This window comes from Gobius niger (genome assembly GCF_951799975.1).
Source record: "Gobius niger genome assembly, chromosome: 17".
In the NCBI taxonomy this organism is placed as follows: Eukaryota; Metazoa; Chordata; class Actinopteri; order Gobiiformes; family Gobiidae; genus Gobius; species Gobius niger.
Genome location: NC_136868.1, coordinates 17558484 through 17585985, shown reverse-complemented (window position 1 = coordinate 17585985; position 27502 = coordinate 17558484). Strand labels below are relative to the sequence as shown.

General features: G+C 40.0%; 4 protein-coding genes across 5 annotated transcripts in view; 3 read left to right on the top strand and 1 right to left on the bottom strand.

Annotated features, from left to right (window-relative positions):
* The first annotated feature begins 872 nt into the window (after positions 1–872).
* On the top strand, positions 873–4125 carry uqcrh (ubiquinol-cytochrome c reductase hinge protein). The gene is made up of 4 exons (XM_079574608.1): positions 873–1027; positions 1218–1259; positions 3626–3787; positions 3952–4125. Exons 1-4 carry the CDS (start codon positions 983–985, stop codon positions 3982–3984), a joined length of 282 nt encoding a protein of 93 aa, XP_079430734.1. The 5' UTR covers positions 873–982; the 3' UTR covers positions 3985–4125.
* A 501-nt stretch (positions 4126–4626) lies between these two features.
* On the top strand, positions 4627–14093 carry faah (fatty acid amide hydrolase). Its single transcript, XM_079574588.1, has 16 exons — positions 4627–5014; positions 5276–5389; positions 5634–5774; positions 5870–6003; positions 6134–6340; positions 6409–6449; positions 6542–6666; positions 8462–8587; positions 8668–8762; positions 8856–8955; positions 9074–9117; positions 9183–9222; positions 9301–9409; positions 12209–12348; positions 12467–12594; positions 12911–14093. Exons 1-15 carry the CDS (start codon positions 4796–4798, stop codon positions 12590–12592), a joined length of 1761 nt encoding a protein of 586 aa, XP_079430714.1. The 5' UTR covers positions 4627–4795; the 3' UTR covers positions 12593–12594; positions 12911–14093.
* A 2502-nt stretch (positions 14094–16595) lies between these two features.
* LOC306976604 (diencephalon/mesencephalon homeobox protein 1-A-like) lies at positions 16596–20616 on the bottom strand. 2 transcript variants are annotated; one of them, XM_079574596.1, is made up of 5 exons: positions 20460–20616; positions 18873–19034; positions 18554–18748; positions 17929–18349; positions 16596–17572 (listed from the first exon to the last, which is right to left on the bottom strand). In XM_079574596.1, the coding sequence occupies exons 2-5, from the start codon at positions 19023–19025 to the stop codon at positions 17154–17156; spliced, it is 1188 nt and encodes a 395-aa protein (XP_079430722.1). In that variant the 5' UTR covers positions 19026–19034; positions 20460–20616; the 3' UTR covers positions 16596–17153. The 2 variants fall into 2 exon arrangements, with proteins under 2 accessions (XP_079430722.1, XP_079430723.1); XM_079574597.1 differs by having other exon boundaries at positions 16603–17572; positions 18554–18732; positions 18872–19034.
* Positions 20617–21716: 1100 nt separating this feature from the next.
* The window catches only part of LOC306976934 (uncharacterized protein), a 38101-nt gene continuing 32315 nt past the window's right edge, over positions 21717–27502 (top strand). The window contains exons 1-2 of the mRNA XM_079575064.1: positions 21717–21807; positions 25922–25993. Of these exons, the coding sequence (XP_079431190.1) occupies positions 21774–21807; positions 25922–25993 (106 nt within the window). The 5' untranslated portion in view covers positions 21717–21773. The remainder of the gene's footprint in view (positions 21808–25921; positions 25994–27502) is intronic.

Here is a 27502-nt window from a genome sequence, read left to right as displayed (position 1 = left end):
TATATTGTAAAGGACTGTGGCCTCATAAATATCGGCTTACACTTATTGTGCTTCATCAGTCTATGTCACATGTTTCTCGAAGTGCTCAAAGTCATTATTCATTCGCAGAAAGTTACTATTACAGCCGCACCACGTGGCTGTAATATGCCGTTCATATCCTGATCTCTTATTATGTCAGTGCCCTCTGCTGGACACGTGTAGAATTCTTTCCTTTTTTAAATTCAAGCTGCCCCCTTGTGGCTGGAGTCAGCAAACTGGTTATTTCTTTAAAAATCCATAACTCTGCACAGGAATGAGCTAGAGACTTACTTTTTTGACATGCTCAGGAATTCATACTCCTCAAAGGGCCACATTAAATCATATCGGGCCTTGACCTTGGCACATGCGATTTAATGGAAACTAGTCAAGACCAACTCAAACACATGCACTGCCGTGTTTTAGAACAATTAAAACATATTTTTATGTCGTTAATCAGTAGCATTAACCGCACCAGCCAGATTCCTCAGACTCACAGTATCCCTCGGTATTTTTTTAAAAGGATTTAAAAATATTGTAATTGATCACGAAATCAGTTTTGACAAATTCATTTACATTTTTAGTGATTACTCATTTAAACGTCTATCCGAGTCCATAATGACAGCTCATCTGCAGAATATGAAACAGAACAGAAATCTTTCAAGACTGTCCCTGTATGCAATACCGTATTCTAACATTAGATGGTGCTGTATTCACAAGGAAATTAAGTTATCTTTATCAACGTACTGAAATGTACGTCGATAAAGATGAATTGTACACTTTTACTATATTAGTACACCCATTTGATTAGGTTTTTCCCCAACATATATTGATCCATTCAACAAGAAACAGGAACAAGGGAATCGTTAGAAATGCGTTTCCCGGAAGTCACGGTGCCGGTGTACTGGAGTGACCTTCCTCCTGCTCGTGTGTTGACAAGCAGCTTGTTGAGGACAAATCTGTCAAAATGGTATTCGAAGAGAAAATGATCACGAATGGGGAGCCCGATGAGGTAAATACGAAGTCATATCTTCACTAATGAATAGTTGGGATTTGCCCAACTCGCAGAATATGATTTGCTGTTAACAGTAGCTATCCAAAAGCTTAAGTTAGCATTAGCTTCTTATGTTATGTGTGGATTTTGAGGATTACTTGCGGACTTTTTTTTAATTTTAATTTTGTATTTATTTATTTGAATTCAGGAGGAAGAAGAGGAAGAAGAGGAGGAAGAAGAAGATCTGGTGGTATGTTCTTGTTATAATCTTTTGGCATTTTATTTTGTCAAAGAAAATCCACTGTTACCATGGAGATCTGTCATGTTTGTTGCAGTTAGCATACATTTTCCATAGACTAGCATTAGCCATAAACAGTATAAAAAGTGGAGGAAAAAAGCCGCGGAACAACTCCGTTAGCTGCTGAGTCATAATACATCTAACTCAGTGTTGTGTCCAAGTGTTTTAATGTGAACAATCACTTCTGTAAATCCCATCATGCTTAGCGATATGACATCACAATGTCCTGACATCACCCCTAAGAACCCACTGAATTCATACAATGTAAGTGTAGGTGTTCAAGGGTTCAGCTGTAAAAAGTTGACAGAGTAGGAATAGAACATTCATCCTTAATGTTAAATATTAATAGATGACTACTCATGAGGATAAATTCACAATTGCTGCCATGGTGCCTTTAATGGTCGAAGGGTTCAGGGTTTCATGTTGGTATTACAGTTTTTATCCGTTTGGCTCTTCTTGAAACAGAAATTACATTCTCAAAACAACATGGACAAATCTCCAAACCACTTGGCAGTTGTTCACAACAGAATTGAATTTCTCATTAATTTCATCAAATTGCAAATGTCTAAGTCCATGTCTCAACGTCTCAGTAGATCTTTGCAAATGGTTAAGTACATGTACCTACAATTAGCACAATTTCCAAGTGATTAGATCTGGTTGATCTAAACTGATTAATGATTCTCAGTTGAATGGTTGTTCGCTCCAAAACGTGTCAGTGTCATTTCATTGTATAAATCATCACATGCACAATAGTCTGTTCAATTGTCAAAATTAGTCAAGAACACAATACCATGAATAATACCATATATGTTGTGAAAGTCCAGCTATATTTACAGCACGGTAGGCTGCATATATTTTTCATTTTTCATAACTAAAAGGAAATTTAGTTTTGAAGCATGAGTGAACAGTTTTGGGAGAGATATGAGCTTTTGCAGGTGAGCTGTTGTCCTGAACTGTAAGACTGTTTTGCGACATGATCTTAGAGTTTTAAGAATGTAATTTCTGTTTTAAGAAATGAGCCAAACCAATAGAGAAAAACTATAAGCTGGAAGATGGGTAGGCATCTTAGGAGCGTGTCTGTGTGAAGGATACTGAATCTTGTCTCCAAAACAAGTACAGAAAGAAAAATATTGATTTTTTTTAGCTATTGCATTGCATTGCATTGCACATTGTGATTTTATATATAGTTTTAGCAGTAAAATAATGATGGATTCAATGAACAAAGTAATTCATTATTATTGAGGGGGCCCTATGGAATTTTCGGAACAATGAAGGGGCCGCAATGTCCCACACTTTGAGAATGGCCACAGTAGAACAGCTTCTGCTGCTGATGATATGAGGCAGCAGAAAACATGATTCCAAGACCATTCCTCCAAAAAAAAAATCTCTCTAGATCTTTCATATATACCTATTCTGTTGGATTTGTTTCTATAATTCACTTCATGTTTTTAATACTGGGATTCAGGTAAAGGCTAGAGACAGGGATGACCCAGTTATAAGCTGGCGATAATTTTCCATATGGCTACTTTTTATACTTCCGTTTGTGTTTTAGTGTGTAAGGATTATAACGAAATCTGAAAAAGCTTCTGAATCCTGCTTTGCTTACACGCTACAGAACAAGAAGACCATGGCAGTGAGAATAGCTGATAAACAATGGTCAACACCATAATCATTCTGCACATAACGTAAAGTACAGATAATAGAGCAGGGAATTTCGTCTTGCAACACTTCCAAATAAATGACAGAGATGAAGGTGACAACTGTTTATTCTGAGGCCGACTTTCTGAATTCTACACCTAAATGACGGACAATTCTCATACAGTGATTTTTGTAAATGTTCTGACCACTAGAACCGTCCTCCTGACAGTGTGCAGAGAAAAGTTAAGACAGTTGCCCTTTCCCAGGTTAATTTTTAAAGAATATATAGCCCACATGTGTAACCGAATAACCCCATAAAGCAAGGCAAAGCAAGTGCATTTGTAGAGGAGGATTAAACAGGGAGTGATAGATGACGAATGAATAACGATCTACTGGAATATCACAGACAGAGAAGCTGCAGATTAATTGTGAACATTGTGAAAATTATTGCATTGATAATGGCATAAAAAATAAAAACAGACAGGAGCAGGTCACCACTCTCACCCAGAGTTCTGGTCAAACAAAGCATCTGAAGGTCTCGTGATATTGAGATCATGGAGGTATATTACACACACGTATCATTCAACATTAATATAGTATACTATTTACTTCTCCAAATTTCATCAGGTTTGATCTCCTTTTATTGTCAATGTGGTTAAAGGCGTATATTTGTCTTTTAGGATCCCATTGAAGCTCTAAGACAGAAATGTGAAGAGGCAGAGCATTGCGTTCACACCAGGGGGCGTCTAGAAGAGTGTGAATCCAGAGTAGGGTCCCGGTCTGCAACTGAAGAAGACTGTACTGAAGAGCTGTTTGATTTCCTCCATGCCAGGGACCACTGTGTGAGTATTAAAGGGACTCTTGTGAGAAATATATCAATGTAAATAAGTAAAATGGAGATGGTAACAGTTAAAGATTAGCAGTGAAAAACTGTTTTTTTTAGTCTTTAAAAAAGTTAAGTGTTGATTAATTATTGGTTATTTACTTTTTCCCCTTTCTTTTCTAGGTGTCTCATAAATTATTCCATTCTGTGAAATGAAATCCTGAAGACATGGACCCTGATTGTTATTATATTGTTAGACAAACTTAGATCTATGTGGATTATTCAATATGTTGTCACTTTAAATATATATACTCTGATATGTATATCGAGCTGTTTATGCTGTAATGTACTTGCAAACAAAGTACAATAAAGCTCATGACTTGAATTCACTGATTGGTCTACTGCTTATGAAGTTACCGTTATTAGTAAGTGGAGCATAGGGCACATTATCTTGTGCATGACCCATGACTTTTAGAAACACCGATTTAGCAGAACCAGATTTGAATGAAAAAATATTAAGATTTATACTGGACCATGTGTTCCAGTAAATCTTAATATTTTTAGCCTGGCAATAAAATATATCACTTTTATGTGAAAACTTGCAATAGAATTTAAAGGCAAATAATCAATGCTTGGTAAAGTGTCAGCACGTTGAGTCATACATTTTCACCTTACTTTGGCGCCCTCTACCGGTGAGCTTTAATAAGGCCTTTTCGTAACTGGGCGACAGTCGCTTATTGTTTGCTAACCCGGTGCAGAAGAAGGCGGCTGGTATGGGCTGGTACCGTTGGTGCTGAGCTCGTGCCAACCGTTTATTATGATAGATCCATGGTGCCAACATGACCTGTATTATTGACTGTTAACTAAAGGCGAGACGAAACCACACCCACACGAAGCGTGTCCCGTCAGCGGCGAGGAAACGAGCTCATTTGGCGGAGTTAGCTGACAACTTCAAGTGGTCGGTGCAGTTGTCATACATGTGGGGTCAGTTGTTTCTGTGTCTATAGGCCTGGTTCATGCTCTGAAAATGGGGAGCTTCGAGCAGTTTGTGCACAATGCACGTTCTTTCCTCGGACACCGGTCTAAGGCCATTCTTCTGTCGGGGGCTGCGTGCTTTGGGGCTGTGCTGCTGGTCCAGAGGGTCGTCAGCCGGCGAAAGCAAAAGAACCGGATCTTAGAGGCTCAAAGGCGAAGGGAGGAGAGCTTTCAAGTGGCGGAGCGAGCTCTGCTGGAGTACAAGCAGTCCGTAAGTCAGATCAAGCATAAAAATAGGATTTTTATTTCATTTTGAAATTCATGTATTTTGCCGAGCTGGCGGGTTACAAACATGCAGCTCTGAGTCTTGCATCACAGTGGTTTTGTTTTTCCCTTTGCCGATCTAGAGTTTGTCTATGTAAAACATGAATGCTCCTCACGGGGGTTCAGACGAAAACTGTCAGGTCCGAGTTTGGGGATAAGAGTTTCCCCCACAACTTGATTCTGATTGTGCCTATCCTTTTGCTTTCAGCATCCCATGACGAACGCCCCTTATATCTTAGGTCTATCCTTGTCTGAGCTAACAAAGCAATTACAGGAAAGCTCACTGTCTCCAGAGGAGGTATTTTACACCTATTTGGAAAAGGTAAGTCATTAATGCTGACTCACAATATCATATTATAGGAGCCAATATGCTTCCTCAAGTAAGAGTAACGTTACTTTGAACAATTATTTTTACTCAAGTAGGAGTACATATACTTCATTATAGTTTTACTCAAGTAGTACTGTAGGATAAAACCACTCTAAGAAGTACATGAATACAGCTCACCTCTCATCATACACCGGGGATTGCAACATATAACTTCTGTTCTGTGTTTGTTATTTTACAGACTCTTGACGTCGATAGGAAACTGAACTGTTGCACTGAGATTATTTTGGACAGTTTTGAGCAGTTAAAAACAATTGGCTCTTGCAAAAGAGGGATCCTTTATGGGGTTCCTGTTAGTGTCAAAGAAAATTTATTGCTCAAGGTAGGCTACACTTAGTTTCATGAAATAGTTTAATACGTCAAAGATAACCACAATATTTTTTACAACATAACATTGTTTTTTCCACATGAATGTAGAACCATGACTCCTGCTGTGGAGTGGTGAAATATTTAAACCAGCCTGCTGATGAGGACTGTGTGCTGGTTAAGGTCCTGAAGGAGCAAGGGGCGATTCCGTTTGTGAGGACAAACTTTCCACAGGCTTTACTCAAGTAAATCTATAATATTATATACAAACCTGACATGTACAGAAAATTACAAAGTAAAGTTGTACTTGTTTCTTACTTTCCCCCTAAATGTAGCAGTAACATCATCAAATGCTTTTCCCTGCCTTATCTGCAGCTATGACTGCAGTAATCCTATTTATGGGCAGACTTTGAACCCTCATAACCTCCAGAAAACCGCTGGAGGTTCCTCTGGCGGTGAAGCGGCCCTCATCGGGGCAGGAGGTTCTGTGATTGGTATTGGCACTGACATTGGGGGCAGTGTGCGTATCCCGGCTTCGTTTTGTGGCATCTGCGGCTATAAGCCCACAGCAGGTCGATTGAGGTGAATGGCACAAACTAAATGTTATCTTTTTATGACATCTGTGTTTTACTCGATTGTTTTTGTTGTAGTTCCAAGGGTTGTAAATCTATTTTCAGAGGACAAAAGACGGGTGAGGAAATACACACTGGCACATTTTCACAGACTAAAAGTGGCGATTTGAAAGTCGTACAGCTGAAATATATTTTCTAATTGTTCTGATAGTGCTGAGTACACCTGGACCCATGGCAAGGGATGTTGACAGTTTGGCTTTGTTTATGAAGGCTGAAATTTGCGAGCAAGTGGTTTTTCTGGACCCAACTATTCCCCTGCTTCCATTTGATGAGGAGGTGAATACAGCATTGACATTTGCTTAGTGTGCATCAGGTGACTGAACTCATGAAATGAATTCACAATGGACCATTGTCAGCAATGACCTGTTTATTGGCTGCGTTGTGTAATAGATCTATGGTTTTATTTTACCTATAAATCAATGGACTTTATTTGTCTCTGTGGAGCAATTTTATAGTCTTTTTAACAGTTTTAGCTTTAATTCATCCCAGTCCAAGACAACTCACTCTTACACCGTCTCACCACAACAGCAGGAAAGTAATAAGTTACATGTATGCAGAAGTTGTGGAGGTTTAATATGTGGTTGGAGAGAGATGAAAGAGCTGTAGAATAGTTTATATAGATCACTACTGGAGCCAGAGACAAATACTTGTGCTAGTTTTACTATTCAAGTCTTGCTATGCTTCCACAAAAAGTGGGTCATGTTGATCGCTAAAAACAAAGCAATAATCGGTCAATTAGTCCAAGTTATGACTACTGTACATCAGTTATTTTATTTAAGGAAAGTCCCATTAATATTAATTTACCACAAGGCCACTACAATTCTTAAGATAAAATAACAACTTATGAAAAACAATTCATAGGTGTTGTTCTCAGTCTGGACTATAATGTGCATAGGATAATTTTGTAATTATGACATATGTTGTAACTAAGAACTCTATTTTTTTTATTTTTATTTTTTTATTTAATTAACATTTTTATTTTTTTAAGCTGATGACATAGATGGCGGTAAAGTTCCATAGTAGTTTTTCATGCAACCATGTTATGTCAATGGGATATGAGTGAGTCAAACAAATTGTTTGCCTCTATGTCACTTCCTGTCAGCGTCCAATAAGGAAATGAAACAATAAACATCACAAAAAATGCCAAACTAATTGAAGCTAAATTTTCAATAAAATTGTGGTAACTGTGTTCAAAAAATGTGTCTAATGTGTCATATGCACTTTAAAAGCTGTCAATCTAATAAGTTCGGCCCTTTTATAGCGAGCAACAAATGATCATTTGAACGCCAAAAAAACAAGAGTCAACGCTCCTCCGTGTGATTAAATTACAGATATAGGTTTTCAGCAGTCCAAGCATGGCCTTTTAAATAAAGTAGCATGGAGTTTGTATCTACACTGTTTAGTATGTGTCAATATGATAAACCTATTATGGCAAATAGTAATAAATGGCGAATAAATTGTCCAACATAGGCACAAATTTGATCGTTCTCTTCTGGCTGGAGGGGTCCTGTGCAATCTGCCTATCTTTTTCCAAGAAAAATCTTTATTACTTACAATAATAACCATTTAATTACATGCATACTAACTAGGGCTGCACAATATATCGCAAAAAATATCGTACCGCGATATTAGCTGATGCAATATCTGTATCGCGAGAAGCCACAATATATCGCAACATCACCATAGCCTTCATCTGACTGAGATCGACCCATTTTTTTGTAAACTCCAACTCATGCATTTGAAGTCATGTGTAAAAGTTCAGTTTTAGTTTAACATTTACTAGCTTTGTTAAATTCTACCCTTGTTTTGGTCCTGATTGGGTGTTTTTTAAGTCTTCTTTTGACACAATTTGCTGAAAAAAATGTAACATATCGTGTTTGGTGAAATATCGCAATAGTATCGTTATCGCGATATTGCACAGCCGTATCGCATATCGCAAGTCACTTCAATAACGTGCAGCCCTGATACTAACCTTGTGGGGAATCTAGTCTGTGTATTGTTTGTGTACTCGCTGTCTATTTAAAATGAAGCACACACTCTCAGCTTGATCTCATGGTTGTATTGTTTCCAGTTGTACCAGAGCAGGAATTCTCTGAGAATTGGATATTTTGATTGCATTGAGCAAACACCAACATCTCCATCAATGACTCGAGGTGTGCAAGAAGTCAAAGTGTTGTTAGAGCAAGCAGGACATACTGTAAGGACTGACACAAATGCACAATACAGGGCGTTAATGTCAATTTTAATTTACAGAATTTCTCTAAATTTTGTCTGCAGCTGGTGCCATATACGCCGACAAGAATTCTTGAGGTTGCTGAGTTAATGAGTAAAGGAGCCTTAGTGGATGGTGGCGCCACTTTTTTGCAACAATTGTGAGCAAACTCTATTGCAAATATTTACTTAGCCATACAATAAAATTATAGTCCTGGGAAAGTTTGAATCTATTTGATGATTCTTTACAACAGGGAAGGAAGTCCAGTTGACCCCGTTCTTCACGCTCAAGTTGCAATGTACAGTTTGCCAATTTGGTTGAAAAAAGCGCTTGCCATCATTCTCAAACCCTTTGTAAGTTTTCCCTCTGGTTCCTCCAATCTATAAATAAAATTGTGCCATATATCTTTAGTACCAATTGACATAGGTTTGTCTTTTACTCAACATTGTGTTTTTATGTTTGGCTTTGCAGTGGCCCTCAGGAGCCCTTATGTTCCGATCCACAAGTGGAGTTGGGTGAGTGAGTTGTGTCTTCACATTCAATTTCTCAATTAGATAATACTGAAATATTGTTCCTTTAGATATGCTACTGGTGTTTGGAAGCTACATGCTTCAATTGAGGTAATTGTCATGCGTTTTTTTCAGTCTTTGAAAAGTTTGGGTTGAAATTGTGCTGTATTTAAAACCACTTGTTTGTAGGATTGTGTGAATGACACTGTAGCTGAGTGGAGAAGACTCAAATTAGACGTTGTCCTTTGCCCAATAATTGGACCTGCTTTCAACTTCTGTTACTGCGGCAAGCTTATGTGTATGTAATAAGTCAAATTCTTTAATATGTCGTCATAACTGGAGTTGGAGTATAACAATGCAGTCACTATATAATATTGCAGTGGTGGAAGAAGTACTCAATTTACTTAAAGTATTACCGTATGTAAAAATCACTTCTTCTTTTTTTTTTGTCATGTTAGTGTTTCATTCCCTCCTAAAACATACCTCCACTGTTGCTCAAATTGATTATTGTATTTTTGAGTAATCTTTGAATCTCCTGCAAGCACCCATTTTCCTGCTGTTTTGCTGGAGGGGACGAGGCTCCGCCTGGGCACAAGGTCCCTCCCATATTCGTTTCCTCAGTTCAGCCAACAGTCCCCGCAGACCTAACTTTTAATGTATCTATTTTGAATACTTGCCAGACAGGCACAGAGTTTCTTAAAGAGACAGTGGCGAAATTGCAGCGTCAGGAACAGTGTTGCTGCGAGGGAAAATGGTTTTAAGCCGTTTTTGATATTTGCTGCATTTGGCGTCCTCGTTGCTAACAAAACCGAGCCCCTGCCCAAACGCAGTGTTAACCTATTTTCTACATCACTTTCTTTTAAACCTCGGAGTTTGCACCCGCTTTTAATGTCGCTTTTACTTGGATCTATACTTTTACATATTTTTAACTGCATGGTGGACTTATATGATACCAGAGGTGAGCCGACGGCTCTACTCACCTCCACGTCCAGATGTGGGGACTGTGCCAGTTTGAGCCAAAAAGTTGCTGACCTGGAGACCGTGTTGTTTTTGGCAGCCGTTTTAGTTTTAGTCTTTTGGACAAAAATGCTTTTAGGTTTAGTCACATTTTAGTCATTTCAAAATGTGATAGTTTTAGTCACGTTTTAGTCAGACGAAAATTAAAAAGGTTTTTATCACGTTTTCGTCTGTTTCATTATAAGAAGTTATAATTAATTTCAATAAGTTTTGGAAATTGGGATAAATAATAGCTATCTATTGTCTTTCTATAGCTTTTGACAAACAGATTACACCACGATAGGCACTGGCAGAAGTGGTAGGCCTACTGTGAACAGTACTTTTCCCAAAAGCGCCCGCTCTCCTCGTCCCCTGATCATCGCTTCGAGATTTTTACATTTATTTTCTTACCAACAGCGCTGTCTGCACATACGTAGCCTACCTCAACGTGCTTTCTGCGTTCATACGCCACGGTTTTGAAAACTGTCCTGAGAAACAATAAAGTCCCTGTGACATGGATGTCAGACGCTCCGAGGAGGATGTACGCGAGCAGTGACTGCACGCCACGGGGAGAGAGAGAGAGAGAGAGAAAGAGGCGCCGCTGCGTGTCACGTTTACCGGTGTGTTCTCTCACTCTGCGCACAAACTCTGTTTGTGAACGATCTGACGAAAAACTTTCTCCCATTTTTGTCTTGTCTCGTCTCATTGACGTAAACTCGTAAACGTCTCGTCATGTTCTAGTCCCCAAAGAGCTCATTTTAGCTTGTCATCGTTGTTTTGACCCCATTTTGTTTCTCTAATATTTCACTCATAAAATAACATTTTGAAATAAATGTGGGTTCTATCTTTAGTTTGACTTCATAAAAATGCACTGATAGTAAATTTACCAGTTTTTTATCATTTTTTGAGTCGGTGGGACATGTTTATGTGAAGAAAAAGTCAAATTTTGAGCCAAAAATGGCCCTGTAACACTGAAAATCCTGAAGTGGATATAACTAAGTATTTGGTGAATTGGGCACTGGGAGAGGCTCAAAGGTAGAGCAGGTTCTGTTTTTGAAAAATGTTTCATTTTTGAATGAGAGCAAATAGTTACACTCGTGAAACCCCATTCATTTCAATGGACATGAGCCGATCCTCCATGTTTTCTGTCTTTGACCTTTTGTACCGACTTCATTTGTGCTTCAGATATGAAACCATTATTATGTTTCCGTCCCAGAGGACCTCCTTGACATGCACATTCACCAGATTTTGATTTCAGATATTTTTACAATAGTTACAGGGCCTAAAGCCTGAAAACAGCAGCAGCTCTCCATTCATTTCAATGGCAGTGTCCTCCATGTCTGTGATTCCAGCTATATTTTTGACTTTTGCCTTTCATACCAACTTCATTTCAACTCCAAATCCATAACTTTTTAAAATATACACTCCACAGAGCCTCCACTCCATGCACATGTACCAAATTTTGAATTCAGTCATTTTTTCATAGTTTTACGACCCAAAAACCAGTGCTATAACCCAGTTTCGAAATATAGCCAAACTATGTCAGGAAAGTCTCTATATTCTCATCAAAAATCTGCTCAAAGCAGAGTTTACATCTTAATTCATGAACTTTTATCAAATTATTAAATGTTCAGTGCAGTTTGACAGTGAAAGTAAAGTACAGTAGAGCAGAATGTGTTTGGAAAAACAAAGCTTTGAAAGTTATACAAACAACTGATACTGAGACCACGAGTGTAACTATTTGCTCAGATTCAAAAATGAGACATTTTTCAAGAACAGAACCTGCTCTACCTTTGAGCCTCTCCCAGTGCCCAATTCACCAAATACTTCGAGTTATATCCACTTCAGGATTTTAAGTGTTACAGGGCCATTTTTGGCTCAAAATTTGACTTTTTTTTTTCCCACCGACCCCAAAAATAATAAAAACAACAATAGAAACAACTTTACTTGTTATTTTCCACCACTGCTATATTGTTTTATTTGTGTTTCAATGCTATGTTTTCATAATTAGTTTTGGCAATATTACTAGTACTAGTAGTATATTAGTACTTAATGATTTACTGTAAATTATTCTGATCTTCTCCTTTTTAATAAACTCCAGGTATGGTTCCACATTCAATGCCTTACAACCTGCTGAACTTCTGTGCTGGGGTGGTACCTGTTTCCACGGTGACCGAAGAGGACGAGAGGAACCTCTGTCACTTGGACAAAGGCGATCACTTTCATAGGGTCCTGAAGAAGGTAAGAGAAAATAATAATAATGACAATACTATTAAGATGGAGGTCTTCAGTTGTCCACTAGGTGGCAGCAGAAGACAGTCTGTTGTGTGTGAGTCACGCGCTAATTGTGTTGTCACAGGCTGCAACTGGAGGCGTGGGTCTTCCCGTGGCCGTGCAGTGTGTGGCGCTACCGTGGCACGATGAACTCTGCCTGCGCTTCATGAAGGAGGTGGAGGAGCTCGTCAAGAAAGCGAAGACAAGATGAAGGTGCAAATACAAAAGTTTACTTAATTTATGACTTTTCATTACGTTTTTCTCCATCACATGCATATATATTTCTCTGCAGTTTCAGTAAAGGTTGCCATTGCTGTAGTAATAAATTGTACAGTCATTTAGTGAAACAATATTAATTTCATATAGAAACACAAAAAGCAAGACCAATGGCTCATCTCTTAAAAATGTGATAACAAGACCTGCTTCTGCTAAGTTTTAATACATTTACATAGTGTTTGAAATCTCCTAAGAAGAGTAAGGACAACGTTTGTGGTGTTTCGTTAAGATGTATTTCTCCTGTGTTTTGCAGAACTGAAATGACGAAAGTGCCAGGGCAGACCAGGCAAAGAGCTGGAATTGAGAGGTAGTTCTTAGCATTATCTGTGGCACATGGAGCAGCTCTGACTGTGCCACTCAGTCAGGGAGCGCTAAGCTTTTGGTGCTTTCGAGACTCAAGTCTTCAGAGAAATCTTGACATTGTTCCTAAATCCCTGCAGATCCAAAAAGAAAGTTGTAACCCACAATGGCGCATACAGTCCAACCTTTGTCTATCTATATATCTTTGCTCAACATTTATTATTAAAAATTGTTATTGATTATTATTCTAGGGTAAATAATTTAATTTCTGATGAAAAATGTTTAATTGAATTCCTTATTCTAGGGGGGAAATGTTATGTATTACTTGATAATGTTATAATAGTTAAAATAATCAACTTGGTTTAGTTTTATAAACACTTTGTATCAGTTTGAGTTACTGTAATATGGTGTATCTGAACATTTCTTGAAATTAACCTAATGTCATTACTGAGCTGTTTTTGTAGTTTTAAGCCACAGTAAATAAATAGATAGCCTGTCCATTCCTGTTGTTTTGTATTACATCACTACAGGCGCAAGCGCCACCATCCAAACTCCCCATTGCAACTTTCTCCTGAGACGAGCTCACCATGTAAACGCACCAAGGTTACACCACTGCCACCTACTGATGTAAAAATATAGAATCACATCTATTTGCTTACTGGGGCTTTAATATTGCACACATTAATCCACCCATAGATAAATGTTTTCACTGTATGCAAAGAAAAACACTTTGTTCACTGAAATGGAACTGTAGCCTGTCTCTCTTTGGAGTATCACAATGCATTTGGAGTCGGAGAGCTTAACGCAAATGCAAAATAAATAGTGGCCTCTGCACTTTCTAAAGTCATCTACAGAGTAAAGTCTGTGAAGTGGAGCCACTACTGCTGTAATGATACTGCAGATCTATCGTGTGCCCCTGGATAGCCATGGTACTTGCTCATGTAACATCTCATTGGTAAGAGCAGCAAACACCTCATTTACAGAAACCTTAGGCTATGAGATCAGGTACTTTAAAAGCCATCCAGACACATTGCACCCCGCCTGTGCACCAGCAAATAAAACACCTTGATATTGCCTCAACTAAACTAGGATGATTCTGTCTTAATGTCTCATTTCAGGGACCAAGAAGCTCATAGTCTTTATGGCTGCAGAGAATAGCACATAGCAATGTTTGACACAGCAGGTGTCTACCTTTTGAGATGATCAAAGTCGCAAGTTCATCCAGCAACCAGAGCCACTTACAGAAGGCATCATGAAGCAGTGAGATTGGCAGCTTTTAGGTCTTTGGTCCATTTCATGAGCCATTACTACCACAGAGACATCACGCTGCGTGGGACGAGAGGGAGGAGGTGAAGGCAGCTTAACAGACAGCTGATACAGGTGTATAGGCGGTATCAAACAGCAGAGCTGTCAATGCAGCAGCCTCCAAATTTCGTCTGAAGAAACTTAAGTACCACTGATTTCACTATGACAGGATTAGCCCGGAGCTTCATATGATTTTCTCAGATTCTGTGACTCAACAATTCAGTGATCCACGCTCTATCGGCTTTGAAGGCCCTATCCCAAGTTTCAAGAGCTTACCCTTTGGACAAGGGCTACTTTTCTCTCACAGCTCTGCTTTTCCCTTTTTTTGCTGCTTTCAGTTGTTCATCAACCCTGAGTCCACGCCAGCTCTCCCATCCTCCTTTCTCTGCACATCTGCTAGGTTTGAGTTTTTCTTTCTTTCCTCCAGTGCCGAGCTTGGCCCAGGGCCCTTATAGCCAAATTGGTTTACATTGGAGAGATAAATGCTCTGCAAATGCGCTTAAACACGTACAGTAAAAAATGCAGACAGTGCGTGTCAGGATTATCACCCGAGTCAGGGGGAGAAAGGCGAGCGTCTCAGTAGCACAAAGCTGGAGAACCAGAGTGAAGCCTCAGATATAGTCCGTCTCATCCACTTCACAGGAGAAGGAGAGAAGGATTTAGCATTTGCATGCTGGTCTGAAATTCTTGGCATTATATAACATGTCAACAATCACACTAGTATTGTGAAGTATTGTTTCACATAATGAGCAAACTGTGGCGTTACCTTCTGAAAAGCACCTTTAGAGACCACCCAATTTATGTATGTAGGTAATTTCCTTTAAGACAATTATTATTTTTTTTTTTACTTTGGTTATGGAAGAAACTTTTCCATTCTTATTACCTAAGATTTATTGCAACTGACTTCAGGTAAAAGGTACAATTATCTCGCTTTGGGGAGAGGCCTGACCACATCCACCTGCTGCTGTTGTCTCCATGGAGACCCTGAAGTGTGGTTCTCTCACTTCAGTTTAAACCGCATGCTCCGCTATGGGGATTTGGATGTAAAACTTCCAAGAAAGACCCTATCACCCCCCCCTCACATAGTCCCCCCTTTCTCATCTCCATGACCTTCCCCGCCTCCCAAATCTGTGCCACCCCCCAGACCTTCCAACACAAAGGCCTCAGAGCAAACCCAGCACAGAAATCATAGCACACCATTCAATCATTGTTTTTTCCCCTCTCTCACCCCTTTTATGGTCCCACTAAAGGTTTTAGCCGGGCAGAGAAGGAGGGCTGTCACTGAGGAAACCTTAGCCCATTGATGAAGTGACAGGAGCTGCCAGAATATGATCCTAATCCTGTTTCTAGCATTCTTTTGGCCCGCTGGCATCGCAATTCCTCCACACATTCTCTGAGCTGTCAACGAGGAAAATCCCTCTAATAGTGCATTGCCCAGATACACATCAAAGAGCTCCTGGAAACCTTCAGCGGCTTAGCTGCCAAAGACACACTCACACACAGCCACAACCTTACCCTTTACTTCTGCTGTGGTTGGAAAGAGCCAGAAAACATGGACAACGCATCTGAATGGCTCTAAACAGGAAACTATGTGGGCAGCATAACTCCATCTTGAATTTGCTCTTAAACTTTTCCATAGAGCCTTGCACCTTCTTTTCTTCATCATAGATAGATATTGTTTCTACAACGATGAAGTGAAAAAGCAAGAAAACTCTGGAGAAACAGGTGTCTCCACTTTGCTGCCTTAAGGAGCCCTTTCAGTCCTATTTCATCTTCTCATTCTATTCTTACTTAATCCATCGATATCCAAACTAACCGAAGGTAATCTTCTTATGGCAAAGCGTTCTGTTTCGGTGCAGCCAAACCTCAGCTGACAGGGCGAAGGGGGGCCGGTGGTGGGTGTTACAGCCTGACACAGTGTGTCACTCATTTAAGATTATTTATTCTGTTGAGGCTGAACAAGTGCTCCCCCGTGTGCTGCGTGAGTAGACCTCCTGTGTCTAAATTATTTACAGCTCATCAAGGTATCCATTCGTCAAACACTTGCAAGAAATAACTGTAAAGTTAAAGCTCTTAAGATATATTTTTGACTCTCATTGCTGTTAGTTGTCCAAACACATTTTTTCTGGAAAATCCTGACTGATATATAAAGTGGTAGGTAGAGCATTGAGGTAAAAATGAAAATATCGTCTACTACTGGATGACTGAGAGCCGGCCCAAACATAAAGTTCTTTAGCTAAGCTAAAAAAAATAATAATAATACGCCCTTTTACTTCCAGTTTATTCATTTGCATTAAACTGATAAATTACTCACATTTAAAACATTTTGGAAGTACATTTTACAATATATTTTTTACAATAATATACATCATTTGTGATTCTCCAGGATCAGACAAAAAGCCTTTAGAACATTTGTGTTGCATTTACATTTATAGAGGAAGCTGTAATACGTCTGGAAAGAAAAATCTTTTCCACAAAACAAAACATGGAACTAACACCGGGAAGATGTACAGTATGATTTACAGATTTACTGCACTCCTTAAACTGGCAACCCTGATTTTAGAAACTGGATGTTACGCGCCAGTGTAATTTACTGCTGCGCTCCAGAACTGTAGTCCATGCACACACTTCACAGGATGGTCAATTATTTATTTAGTTTTTTTCCTCCTTTTTTCCTCTTTTGTACATTTATCGATTAAATACTTTGCTCGCCTATTTCAAGTGACAGTGAGCATATTGCTTTACAGCTATGTCATAATAGTTCAAATCTTTTTGAGTCACTTCTGTTTTTTTCTTATTAAATATTGTGAAATAATGCTGAATCGTGGGAGAACTTTGGAAAGAAATCATCCAATGACCCACAGATCAGTGCTATGAACATAACGATGGGTTCAGTTAGGGAGTGTGTCCAGTCCCAGTGAAGCCGCGTGCTGCTTGGCCCTCAAGCGCAGGTTCTCGATGCTTGTGGTCTTACTGTTGAGACTTCCCGGGAGACTTCCTGGTGCTGCCTGCAACAGTGGGCTGTTCCACACCTGCTGGGCCTGGGACAAGGTCTGATAATAGGACTGACAGGGCAGGGATCCCAGGGGGGCTGGCATGTTGACATTCATACCCAGGTAGGGCAGAGAGGAGGGTGCGCTCATGTCAAAGGACGGATAGTGTACCAGGTTGTTGGTGGCTGCCATGTGCTGCCGGAACTGCTCCTGGAGCCGGAACAGGCTGAGGGGGGACGAGGCGTAGGAGTTACTCGTCACCAAACCGCTGGTCACTCCACTGGAGGAGGGCAGGGCTGGAGAGCTGAGGGGTGAGTCTGAGAGCGAGAAGAGAAAGACCACACGTTATGCAAATGCACCCCAACAGTTCGGTAAATGTACTGACTATATATATTATAAAATATTGGCTTTATTTGTTACTTTTCATGGATAGAAATAAAGAAGTGGTCATGTATGGTCATATGGAATAGCAATGGGGCTTGTGTGGATCCTGAACCCTTAGAAAGGTAACGCTCAACATGATTACTAAGTTTTTATTGATTTTCTGAGTCAAACATTGCTAAAACAATCAAAAAGGACAATGTGAATCGTGTTATTTAATCTAAATTAAAAAGGTGTGAGCAGAATGTTGATTATGTACTGAGGTGCCATCGTGGTTTCACTTTGGTCGTACCTGACGTGGGACTCAGATGTTTGCAGGACGGAGAGCTGTTCCCTGGCTGCGGCTCCTCTTCCTGCGTCTCCTCCCTGATCTTCAGCCTGGACTCCACTCTCGTTTCCTCGTCCTCTCTGTCAGCGCTCTCTTCCGCTGCTGACTCGCTGTCCGACGGCTCAGGGGAGGTGACGTTCACTTCCACGCTCATCTCTGCAGCCTGCGGTTGAGCAGCTACCAGTCTGTCTGGGTCTGAGTGACAGGACGAGGTGGAGGAGGGAGGCGGAGGGCTGCGGGACTCTGGAGCCACAGTGGTGTCGGTTTTAGGGTCCTCTGTCGAACCCTCCGTAGACCCTGATGCCTCCTTCTGCTTCTGTAGCTGCTCTTTTTGAAGGCTGCGCTGCTTCTTACGAAACTTTGCCCGACGGTTCTTAAACCAAACCTACGAACAAATGAAGAAATACCATGAAACATTTTCTGCAACACAATGTCACGCAGGGGCAAATGAGTAAACCCTCAAGTGATTACCCACCAGTTGTGTTTAAATGAATCGAACAGATCTTTGAATTACTTGATATATATTCAGAATATACAGAGGACTCTACCAACAATATTTTATGCAATGGTTAACTTTGATTTGACGTACCTGTACACGAGCCTCAGGTAGGTTAGTGCACATGGCCAAGCGCTCCCGCATCACCACATCTGGATAGTGGGTCTTCTGAAAGGTTTTTTCCAGAGCTTCCAGCTGCTGAGCGGTGAAGGCGGTCCGACTGCGCCGCTGCTTTCTGTGTTGGGAGCCATATCGGGCCTCAAGGATAATATCTTGAAATGTGCAGCCGTTGAGAAGAAAGAGAGAGACGTTTAATTTAAGTTCATGTGTTGCTCATCGATGTGTACATTTTGGACTGTGTGGCGAGAGTTATCTGCAAAGTGTGAAATAACATGAGCTACTAATTCTTACCAGCCAGTCTCTCTGCCAGGGTGAGGGCATGTACTGAGGGTCTGTAGTCAGGCGCATGCTGGGCCTGTTGCGCCGCCTGTTGGTGAAGATTGTACATGGCGCTCAGCGAGTTCATGGCGTGAAGGGAGTAGCCGTTCACCCCGTAGTGCTGCATGATGCAAGTCTGCAAAAAGGGAAAAACAAATGAGGAAGCTGAAGGTTTATGACAGAAAATACTTACAACAAAAAATCTGATCAATTTGAATTATTAGAATTCAATGTGAAAAAATAGTCTTTGTTGTTGTAAATGTTGTTTGTAGTTGAATGGATACAAACAAAACAACAAAACAAAAAAGGTAAATTTAGAAAGACTTAAAAATGAATATTTAAGAAATTTAATATAAGAAATACTAAACAAATATTCGATATACCTGAAGCTAGATATAGTATTGATAAATTATACACAATTACTAACATATATATATATATAATAAATCTAAAAAGTAAAATAGGGTTATTATTTTTTATTTTTTTACTATGTATTATTTTGTTATTTTACAGTTAGAGTTTCTGTTTTTTCAAAATATTATATGGCTGACCAGATTTTTTTTTGTTTAAGTATTCAAATGTATTATTTATTTTTATTGCTCATATCTAAATACACAATCCAAATTTACACCTAACTTTTGGAGTAAGATTGTCTTCAGGTTTGTGCGCTCGTGAGAGGTCACTGACAGAGGTCTCTCGCCGGGAACAAACATATTTATTTTGTTTGAAAGACAGACTCAAATTGAGGCCGTTTATTCCAATCTGTGGCGGGTCCCAGACCGATGTCAGGCGCCTGCAGGCAGCGCGAGAGGGGTCCACGGTGAAATATGCACGGGGTCCCATTGGGCTCCTGTCTAATGTGGTGCAAATAGCTCTCAGCAAGGCTATAAATTTATCATCACTCCTGACAAGTGAAAGGTGCGGGTGTGTGTGTGTGTGTGTGTGCGTGTATGTAAACCCTGTGTCAAATGCACTTAACACTTTTCTTTTTGTGACTTTTCTGCAATATTTTCGAGGCGCCTCCAGCTGAATCTGTGTAATGTGTCCGACTCCGATTTGTAAATCTTCAGCTTAGATTTTACCATAATGCTCTTCTCTCAGGACAATGTCAGTGGCCTCGGGCTCGGCGTTAAGCCTAATTATGCTAATTGCCGTGGATTTATGAGTTACAGCATTTACTAAAGACTGCCTTGGGGCCAACGCGTTTGGCGTATCAGTCGCTTTTCCAAAGTAGCCTTTTCTTGCGTTAAATGGCGATTTAACGTCAGTGCTAATCCTGGAAACTATACAAAGTTTAGCTGGAGGGTTACAAATGTTTAATTGTGTTAAAACAATTTTGTTTGTCTTACGCTTTTCTATTTGCTTCTGATTCTGACTGAACTCCCATCAGCGACATTGTCAATAAAATTGTCCGGCTTAATCGCTAGAAAGCTAAGTTAACTTGCTTTAAACATGTTAAATACAAGTAAAACGGGATAGCATAAACATCATTCTTCATAGATCTGGATGTTTCACGACTTTTGTTTTCGTATTTGTTCATTTAAAAGCCTGTGAAACTTACCTCTCTGCTCTGCCCTTGTCCGAGGGTAAATATGTCCAGTGGTCACTGTATGTTCCCTCCGGATGTTTTAAACGCTGTGAAAACTCCTCCTGGAGCTGGTCATGTCCCGAGTATCCTGAGCGTGTCCCGGTGTGGCGTGTGTGTCCGCGGGTCGGGTCTAGGATGAGGAGGATGCAGCGCTGCCATCTCTCGGCCTTTAAAATGCTCGTGATGGGAGCACGCGCTCAGCCTGTGGACCAATCAGAGCTCTGTCCTCCACAGCTGCCCCGCTCCCTCCCCATCACCACCTCCCCGTCCGCAAAGAGCTGTCTGTCTGTGACACACACTACTTATTTATCGAACACAGAGAGTGGGTGTTTATCAAGGCATTGCTTTTATATTAGGTTATCTAATTAGTCATTGAATAAAGTCATGTATGCCTTTGTACTCTGGTATGTATGTAAGGTGATGGCATTTAGCTAATGAAAAAAAAAACATAACACTATATATCACTATAACTAACTATAAATCTGTATAGCCTAATTATTAGAACACAAAATATTTTCCTTTCGATCAACAATCCCTGATAATTATAAAAGTATTATTCCTATGTCCTGTTTGGTGGGCTTTTAGGCCTAAGTAAGTTGCATTAAATATTATTAACATGGCTGAGATCAGAATTTTTGTAGGTATACCATGTTTTAATGTTAAAAAAAAACATACAATGACTTTGACATGCAGCCAGGCACTATTAATTTAGGCCATTACAAAACAATTGGCTTCTCTTAATATTTTTAGGCCCAACCGGGGGCCAAATGTTGCTGAAACCGCGGATTAAAGAGCTTCGTCAATGGGTTTTTAATTAAAGCGTTTATATTGCATTTGCCCGTGGCTCTGTCGTTTGGCGGGAACGTGGCTGAGGGAGAGCGCGAGGTGCATGCCGGGCCACAGCCTCCAGGAGCTCCCGGCCCCGAGGGATTTAGGTTAGGATTGGGGTAGACAAGACGGCATTTCACCCTCCAAAAATGTCTTAAAATGACTGCTGGTAAGAGGATTAAAACAATAATGCCCCTCTCTTCTCCGAGGTTTTTAGAAAAGACTTCTTCCACCGAGGAAAAACCGTTTAGGCTGGAATTAAGGGCAGCGCAAAGTAGCCTTTTAATGTAAAGCTTGCATAATTTTGTTGAATTTTTTTCCCCGAGACAGGCGAGAGAGAAAGGAGGAGGTGGTCGCTCAAATCCTAAACTCAATTTGATCTTTGGCCACATTCACTTGCAGCGGGTTTGTGGCGTGCATAGAAACAAAACCGGCTGCAGCTAATTTGTTCGGGACGGAATGTTGCCATGGAGATCCACCATCATGCTAGGAGGTAATAGCTAACATTGTCATTAGCTAAAAACTACGTAATAAATAAAAGTAGAGAAAAGAGCCGTGGGAAAACTCCGTCACCTGTTGGTAAATACAGTAGTGGCCAAATGCTTTTTTTTATTTTTATGTATAACTCTTTTTTTTTTAATTTATGTTGGTAAGGTTTTGTATCTTCTTGGCGGTCTGTGTAAACGGAAGCATTTAACGCAACAATTAGTTTTTTGTTTTTTTTAAATAAATATTTCAGCTACAAGAAAAGGCTTAAAAGCGCAACTATGGTAAGTTTTTATTTGTCCCGTATGCTCTTTTCACTGCTGCATTTGGGTGCAGAGGAGAGAAATCGGATTAACTTGTGAACCGATGGAAATAAGAACTTAAACTGGATGTAAAGCTGGCCAGTGTCTCTTTGTGGAGACCGTTTCTAAAGCAATTAAAGCGAGAAGGAATTCCTCTCAGCTGCTCTCGTCAAAATGAGCTTTTTTACGGACCTAATGCGGGCTAATGTCCAGCGTGGCTCAGGGCTTCAATGCAAGTGTCAAGAGGCCTGCTATTAGAGTGATATTACTAGGCCAGTGCAGCAGTGGCAGCCCCTCCTGACCGTGAAGGGGACAGAGGCACTGAATTAGACCTTTGGAAATGCTCAAAAAAATGCAACAGGCTTTTAAAAATAGATTCATTAATTACATTATCACCAATTTTATTATGTTAAATTGGCAGATTGCTCAGGCCAGAAAAAGCCAACCACTTAAACGTAATTGATAGTTTATGCAAAGTAAAGCAATCGCTCTGCAAACAACAAACCTTGGCCCTTGAGCTTAAACCATGTTCTGAAATGCATGTTGTGTTATTTTAGCTGAATATGTCTGTCTATGTACATCGTGTAAATTAGGGGTGGGAACCTCTGGGTACCTCACGACTCGATGCGATACGCGATACATGGTGTACGATGACGATTATCTCACGATACGCCGATACTGTGATAATCGATATATTGCACAAAAATAACCTACAGTACATCACGATTTAAAAAAAGACTTTTAACACTTATTTTAACATACTATTCATCATTTACATTTCTTTTCATGTACCTAAATGATCCCTGACTTACACACTGAAAATGGAGCTATAGATCTGTCAGTGACTTCATTTACATTTATATAAACAAGAAACCACAGTTCTATTTAAAAAGGAATAAATCAACCCCGAATTAATCTTCTTTATAATTATAAAAAACTATCATTAAAAGTAATTAATTGTGTGACAGTGTTTGGTCCAAGTGCTTAGTTCTGCCCCCTCCTGTCCTGACTGAATTCTTGACCATTGTTGGCCTCTACTCCCCTTATTCCGGAAGTTCCCGTGGGCGCCGCCATGAATTGTGCCCGCCCCTTTTCTCCTATCTGTTAACATGGGATTGGAGATAAAATCAGTTACAACACGAAAACAAAGACGTTTTTTGTCCGCGCTGAGAAACGATGCTGTGTTGACATGCGCAAGTGAACATTGGCCATTTTACACAAATCAATCGACTAAACATCAGATTTGAGCGGAGAATATTTTCCCTCGTTCTCCGTTTAAATCAACGGGCTTTGCGCTCGACCGGAAGTGTCTGTACAGCGGAGGTGCCGAAACAAAGCCAAAAGTGGGAGGGGCGGAATAAGGTGAATTGACTGTAAAAACCGTGGAGCACTGCTGCCTCATTAATATGCAGGATGTTTCTCATTAATATGCACGACGTCATCAAAAGTGTCGCTATCGAAATAAAGAGTATCAGTATCGTTCCGCAAAATATCGCGGTATATCGGAAAGTCGATCTATCGCCACACTCCTAATGTAAATGTTTTCTATTGCGCTTTATGACCTGAACTCGCAAATCAAAACACAATTGCGACGCATGCAAGAAAATGTATATGAAATTAATTTGCAATAATGTAGCCCAGAAGCTAATTATAGGCCATTGTTTGCTCAAGCTTTTGTTAGGTATTCTACGCACCATCTCAGCCTCAGTGCCCGCAGGTTATCAAACTTGGTAAAACTTTCCCAACCCCAAATTGATCTGAGATTTCCCTGGATTTCCTGCGCAGTCTCATTGTTCTCTGCTCCCTGACTGCATTCACGCGTTATTATGGAAAACCCTCTCTCATCTCTCTCAGATGTGAGTTATCGTCTTTGCTCTCAATCATCCTCCCGTCTGCTTTCGGAGTATCAAACTTTATCCCTGTATCAGGACTTTGGCAGCCCGATTCGACGCTCAGCTCTGGAAGCCGCAGAGATTTATAAATCATGTTCAGTTTTTAATCAGGTTTATTACGCTCGAATGTTTGTAATTTTACCCCTCGAGTGGCTCTCTGTGTTTACAATTGGCATTTTACATCAACTCATGTAGAAAGTTGATGCCTTCAGCCTTCAGAGCCCATTAACTTTTATCATTAGGTTTGTGTTAACTTCATGAATATATTACATTTCATTCCGGCTGCTCAGGCCTGCGCATGCTCTCTGTCAAGGTTAGCTTGTGCTCATTTGGGTGAAATTAATCATTTTGATGTATGGTTTAGAGTTGACTGCTTTCCTGGGACTTGTGTGACTGGAGTAACAAAGCAACTTGCCATTAGCAATCTTCACGCGGTGTCCAAATGGAGGGTAGAGCTTAAATACTTTTCCTGTATGTATTAGTCTAAAAGATAGCCTTTAGATCTACACACGTTCTGTCTTCATAGTACTTCATGTATGTAACATTCCAAACATCATTTGAACATGAGGCAGAGATAGCAGCTTAGATTACATACTTGTGTCATAAATTTGTCAGGATGAGTTGATGATATGCATTAGGCCAGTGGTTCCTAAACTGGGGTATGTGCACCACTTGTGGTACTTCTTCAAGTGGCACTCAGGCTCATCTGCAAATTTAGATTAAATTAATTTTAATTAGAGAATATAGCCACAAAGTGGTAATTTATTAACAGCCCTTGCCGACCGTCCTTCCCAGAGCAAGGGGGCACTATTGTAACTTTTGTTTTGATTACAGTATTATGTAACAGCCTTTCTGTTTTTTTTTCATTTTCAGAGGTGTTAGTTTTGGGATTTTGGAATGCAATATTATGGGGATTGCGCAGTTATTCTTTTTGTAAGGGGCGCTAACATGCCCTTTCAGTACCTGACAAAGTCCATGTTTTTATGGCATACGGTGTTGCTGTTATAATATTTTTTGCTCAACTTGTCATAATGTATGTCCTTTGCTAAATTTTGCGATTCTACGACAAACTTGATTTTTGGCCGGGTCCTATCTCGTAAAAAACAAAGAGCAGATTTGGTGCTGTTGAGCCAATATGTTGAAATTCCAAAATTGGACATTGCCTTAAAATGTGTCGCCTCAGGTTTGAAGAATAATTTTCCAATAGAAAAACAATGTTTCTGCAGGTACCATAAGTATGTTCGAAAAGTGCTCGTGCATTCCCACTTACGATCATGATCATTTTTGGATGACATGTGTATGTGTGTGGGACGTGCATGACGAGAGGAGCTTGTGAGTGTATGTTTGAGGGGCTCGACCTGTACGCATGTAATTGGACAGCAGTGCGCTCCGCCCATGCTATAGTAATGCATGGTTTAGAGACAGTCTAGTCTTGTTTAAACCTTAGTTGATCTTGATCTAGGCCTGGTGGTACTTGGAAGGTAAAATATTTGATATGGTACTTGTGTGGAACTCTGGTGTTAGGCGGGCTGTTTCAGGTGGTACTCAGTGTCCTCTGCAGTCACGGTTTAGTTCTGGTTTACACCTGGTTTAGACCTGGTAATAGCCCAGTGTAAACCAGGTTATCGACTGGATGTTGCTCTTACGCTACTGTGAGTTGAAGTATCTTTTTGCTTCAACATACAAATATAAACTTTTAACTGTCGATATTTTGAAGAAAAAGAAAGAACGTTTAAGGTTCAAAGGGATTTTGTTGTGATGACACAAAGTTGACTCTATGGAAGGTACTTTTTCTTTTTCACACTGTACAATCAATGCTTCTTTTCTTTACCCCACGATCAAACCTGGTGTTGCATGGTTTAAACTCCTTGGGACCGTGGCTCCAGTCTGGGCTCTAACTATTGTTTCTTGTGCTCTGATCCCACAGATGAAGCCCGGTGCAGCTCGAGTGCTCCTCTAAACGGTTTCTCTGGCAGACTTGACATATCGGGGTTGGCAGGTTTGTTTCCTCCCTCTTTCTCAGAGCCGCTCTTTGGTTGTGCCCCTCAGGCTGCGGCCCAGCACAAGGGTTCCTATTGTCAAGGCCTAATCCAGGGGCTACACAGCTTTAGCAACATGGTGGGATAAAAGCCCATCAAACCACTACTTTATGGGGGCAAATCTTTCCTAATCCCTCGCTTTATCTAAACAAAAGGAGAGAAACAAGAGGATAGAAAGAAATTGTGCAGACACAGGGCAAGACCAGGAGCTAAGATGCAAAGAAGTAGTTTCATTGGAGAGGCTAACCATTTCTGACAGGCTCTCTCTAAAGGGCTGACAAAAAACGGACACCGGGATTCTAAAAGGGCCGAACAGGGTCTTTCTCCATTCTAAAGTTCGGCTTTAAGATCCTTAGGGGGATATGTCGAAATTAGCCAGATTAAATTCAAAAACCTTTACTATTAAGAGAACTTGGCAGGGGGCACCTGTCAGTTTGGGATACTTAAAAAATACCTCCTGGTTTACTCACTGGATGTAAACAAGCGACAACTGTGTGATCTCAAAGCTATTCTTCGCCTTTTTTCCTCGTAGTGAAAAACGGAGTATGGGAATTTCCCGTTCCCACCTCACACACTGCTTAAAAAAATCTGCCCCGTAATGCCCACTCTGACCCTGACCTATGTTCAAACTATGAAGCTTTACTAACAAGAAGAAAGCCTTTAGTCAAGATTGTATTTGCTTCAAAAGAAATATACAAATTGGTCTTTGCACTCCCATTAGCGCTGTTCATGATTGATCGCTTAATCAATGATTTGATGTCGTAGGCGAGCCTCCAAAATACTAAAAATGAGTTGTTACACAGTGTAGAAGATAGACTTCACAGCACTAACTGAGCTTGCCCTTCAGAATATTGTACATTATTAAAGCAGACCTTTGGGCCTAATGAGGAAGCTACTGTATTTTATTGATTGTGAACGAGTTGGCTAGTTGTTATTGTTAGGACAGTTTTTCTCCATGAAAGTTGTGACAAACTCTTCTATGTGATTAATTGTGATGTTACAAGGAAAGACTCTGCACAGGTGTGTAGAAGACTAAAGAAAAAAGCTCCCACACAATGTCTCTCAGTTTTGTAAGCTTTATTGCTGCAACGTTTCCGTCAAACTGACCTTCGTCAGGCTTGAGGACAGCCCCTACTATCAGGTTGTGTATTTGTTATTATCCTCCAAAATTGATGAAATGTGTGATTCTTTTATATGTAATTTTCCACATTTTATAATAATAGGTGTATGTTAAATGCAGCCTATGTTTTATGGCTCTTAAAAGTGTTGTTAAAAATTCTTTAGGAAAGTTAGGAATGAGTTTGCTTTATTTCTAAAAAAAAATTATAGATTTCTAAAAAAAAAGTACTACAAAATTTATATAGAATGTACCGTACAATTTAGCTTATGACAGGTAATTAATCAGGTAATTAATCAATATTGACAAAGTGACTGATTTAAGCAAATAAAAAAGATAGAACGATCCCTAA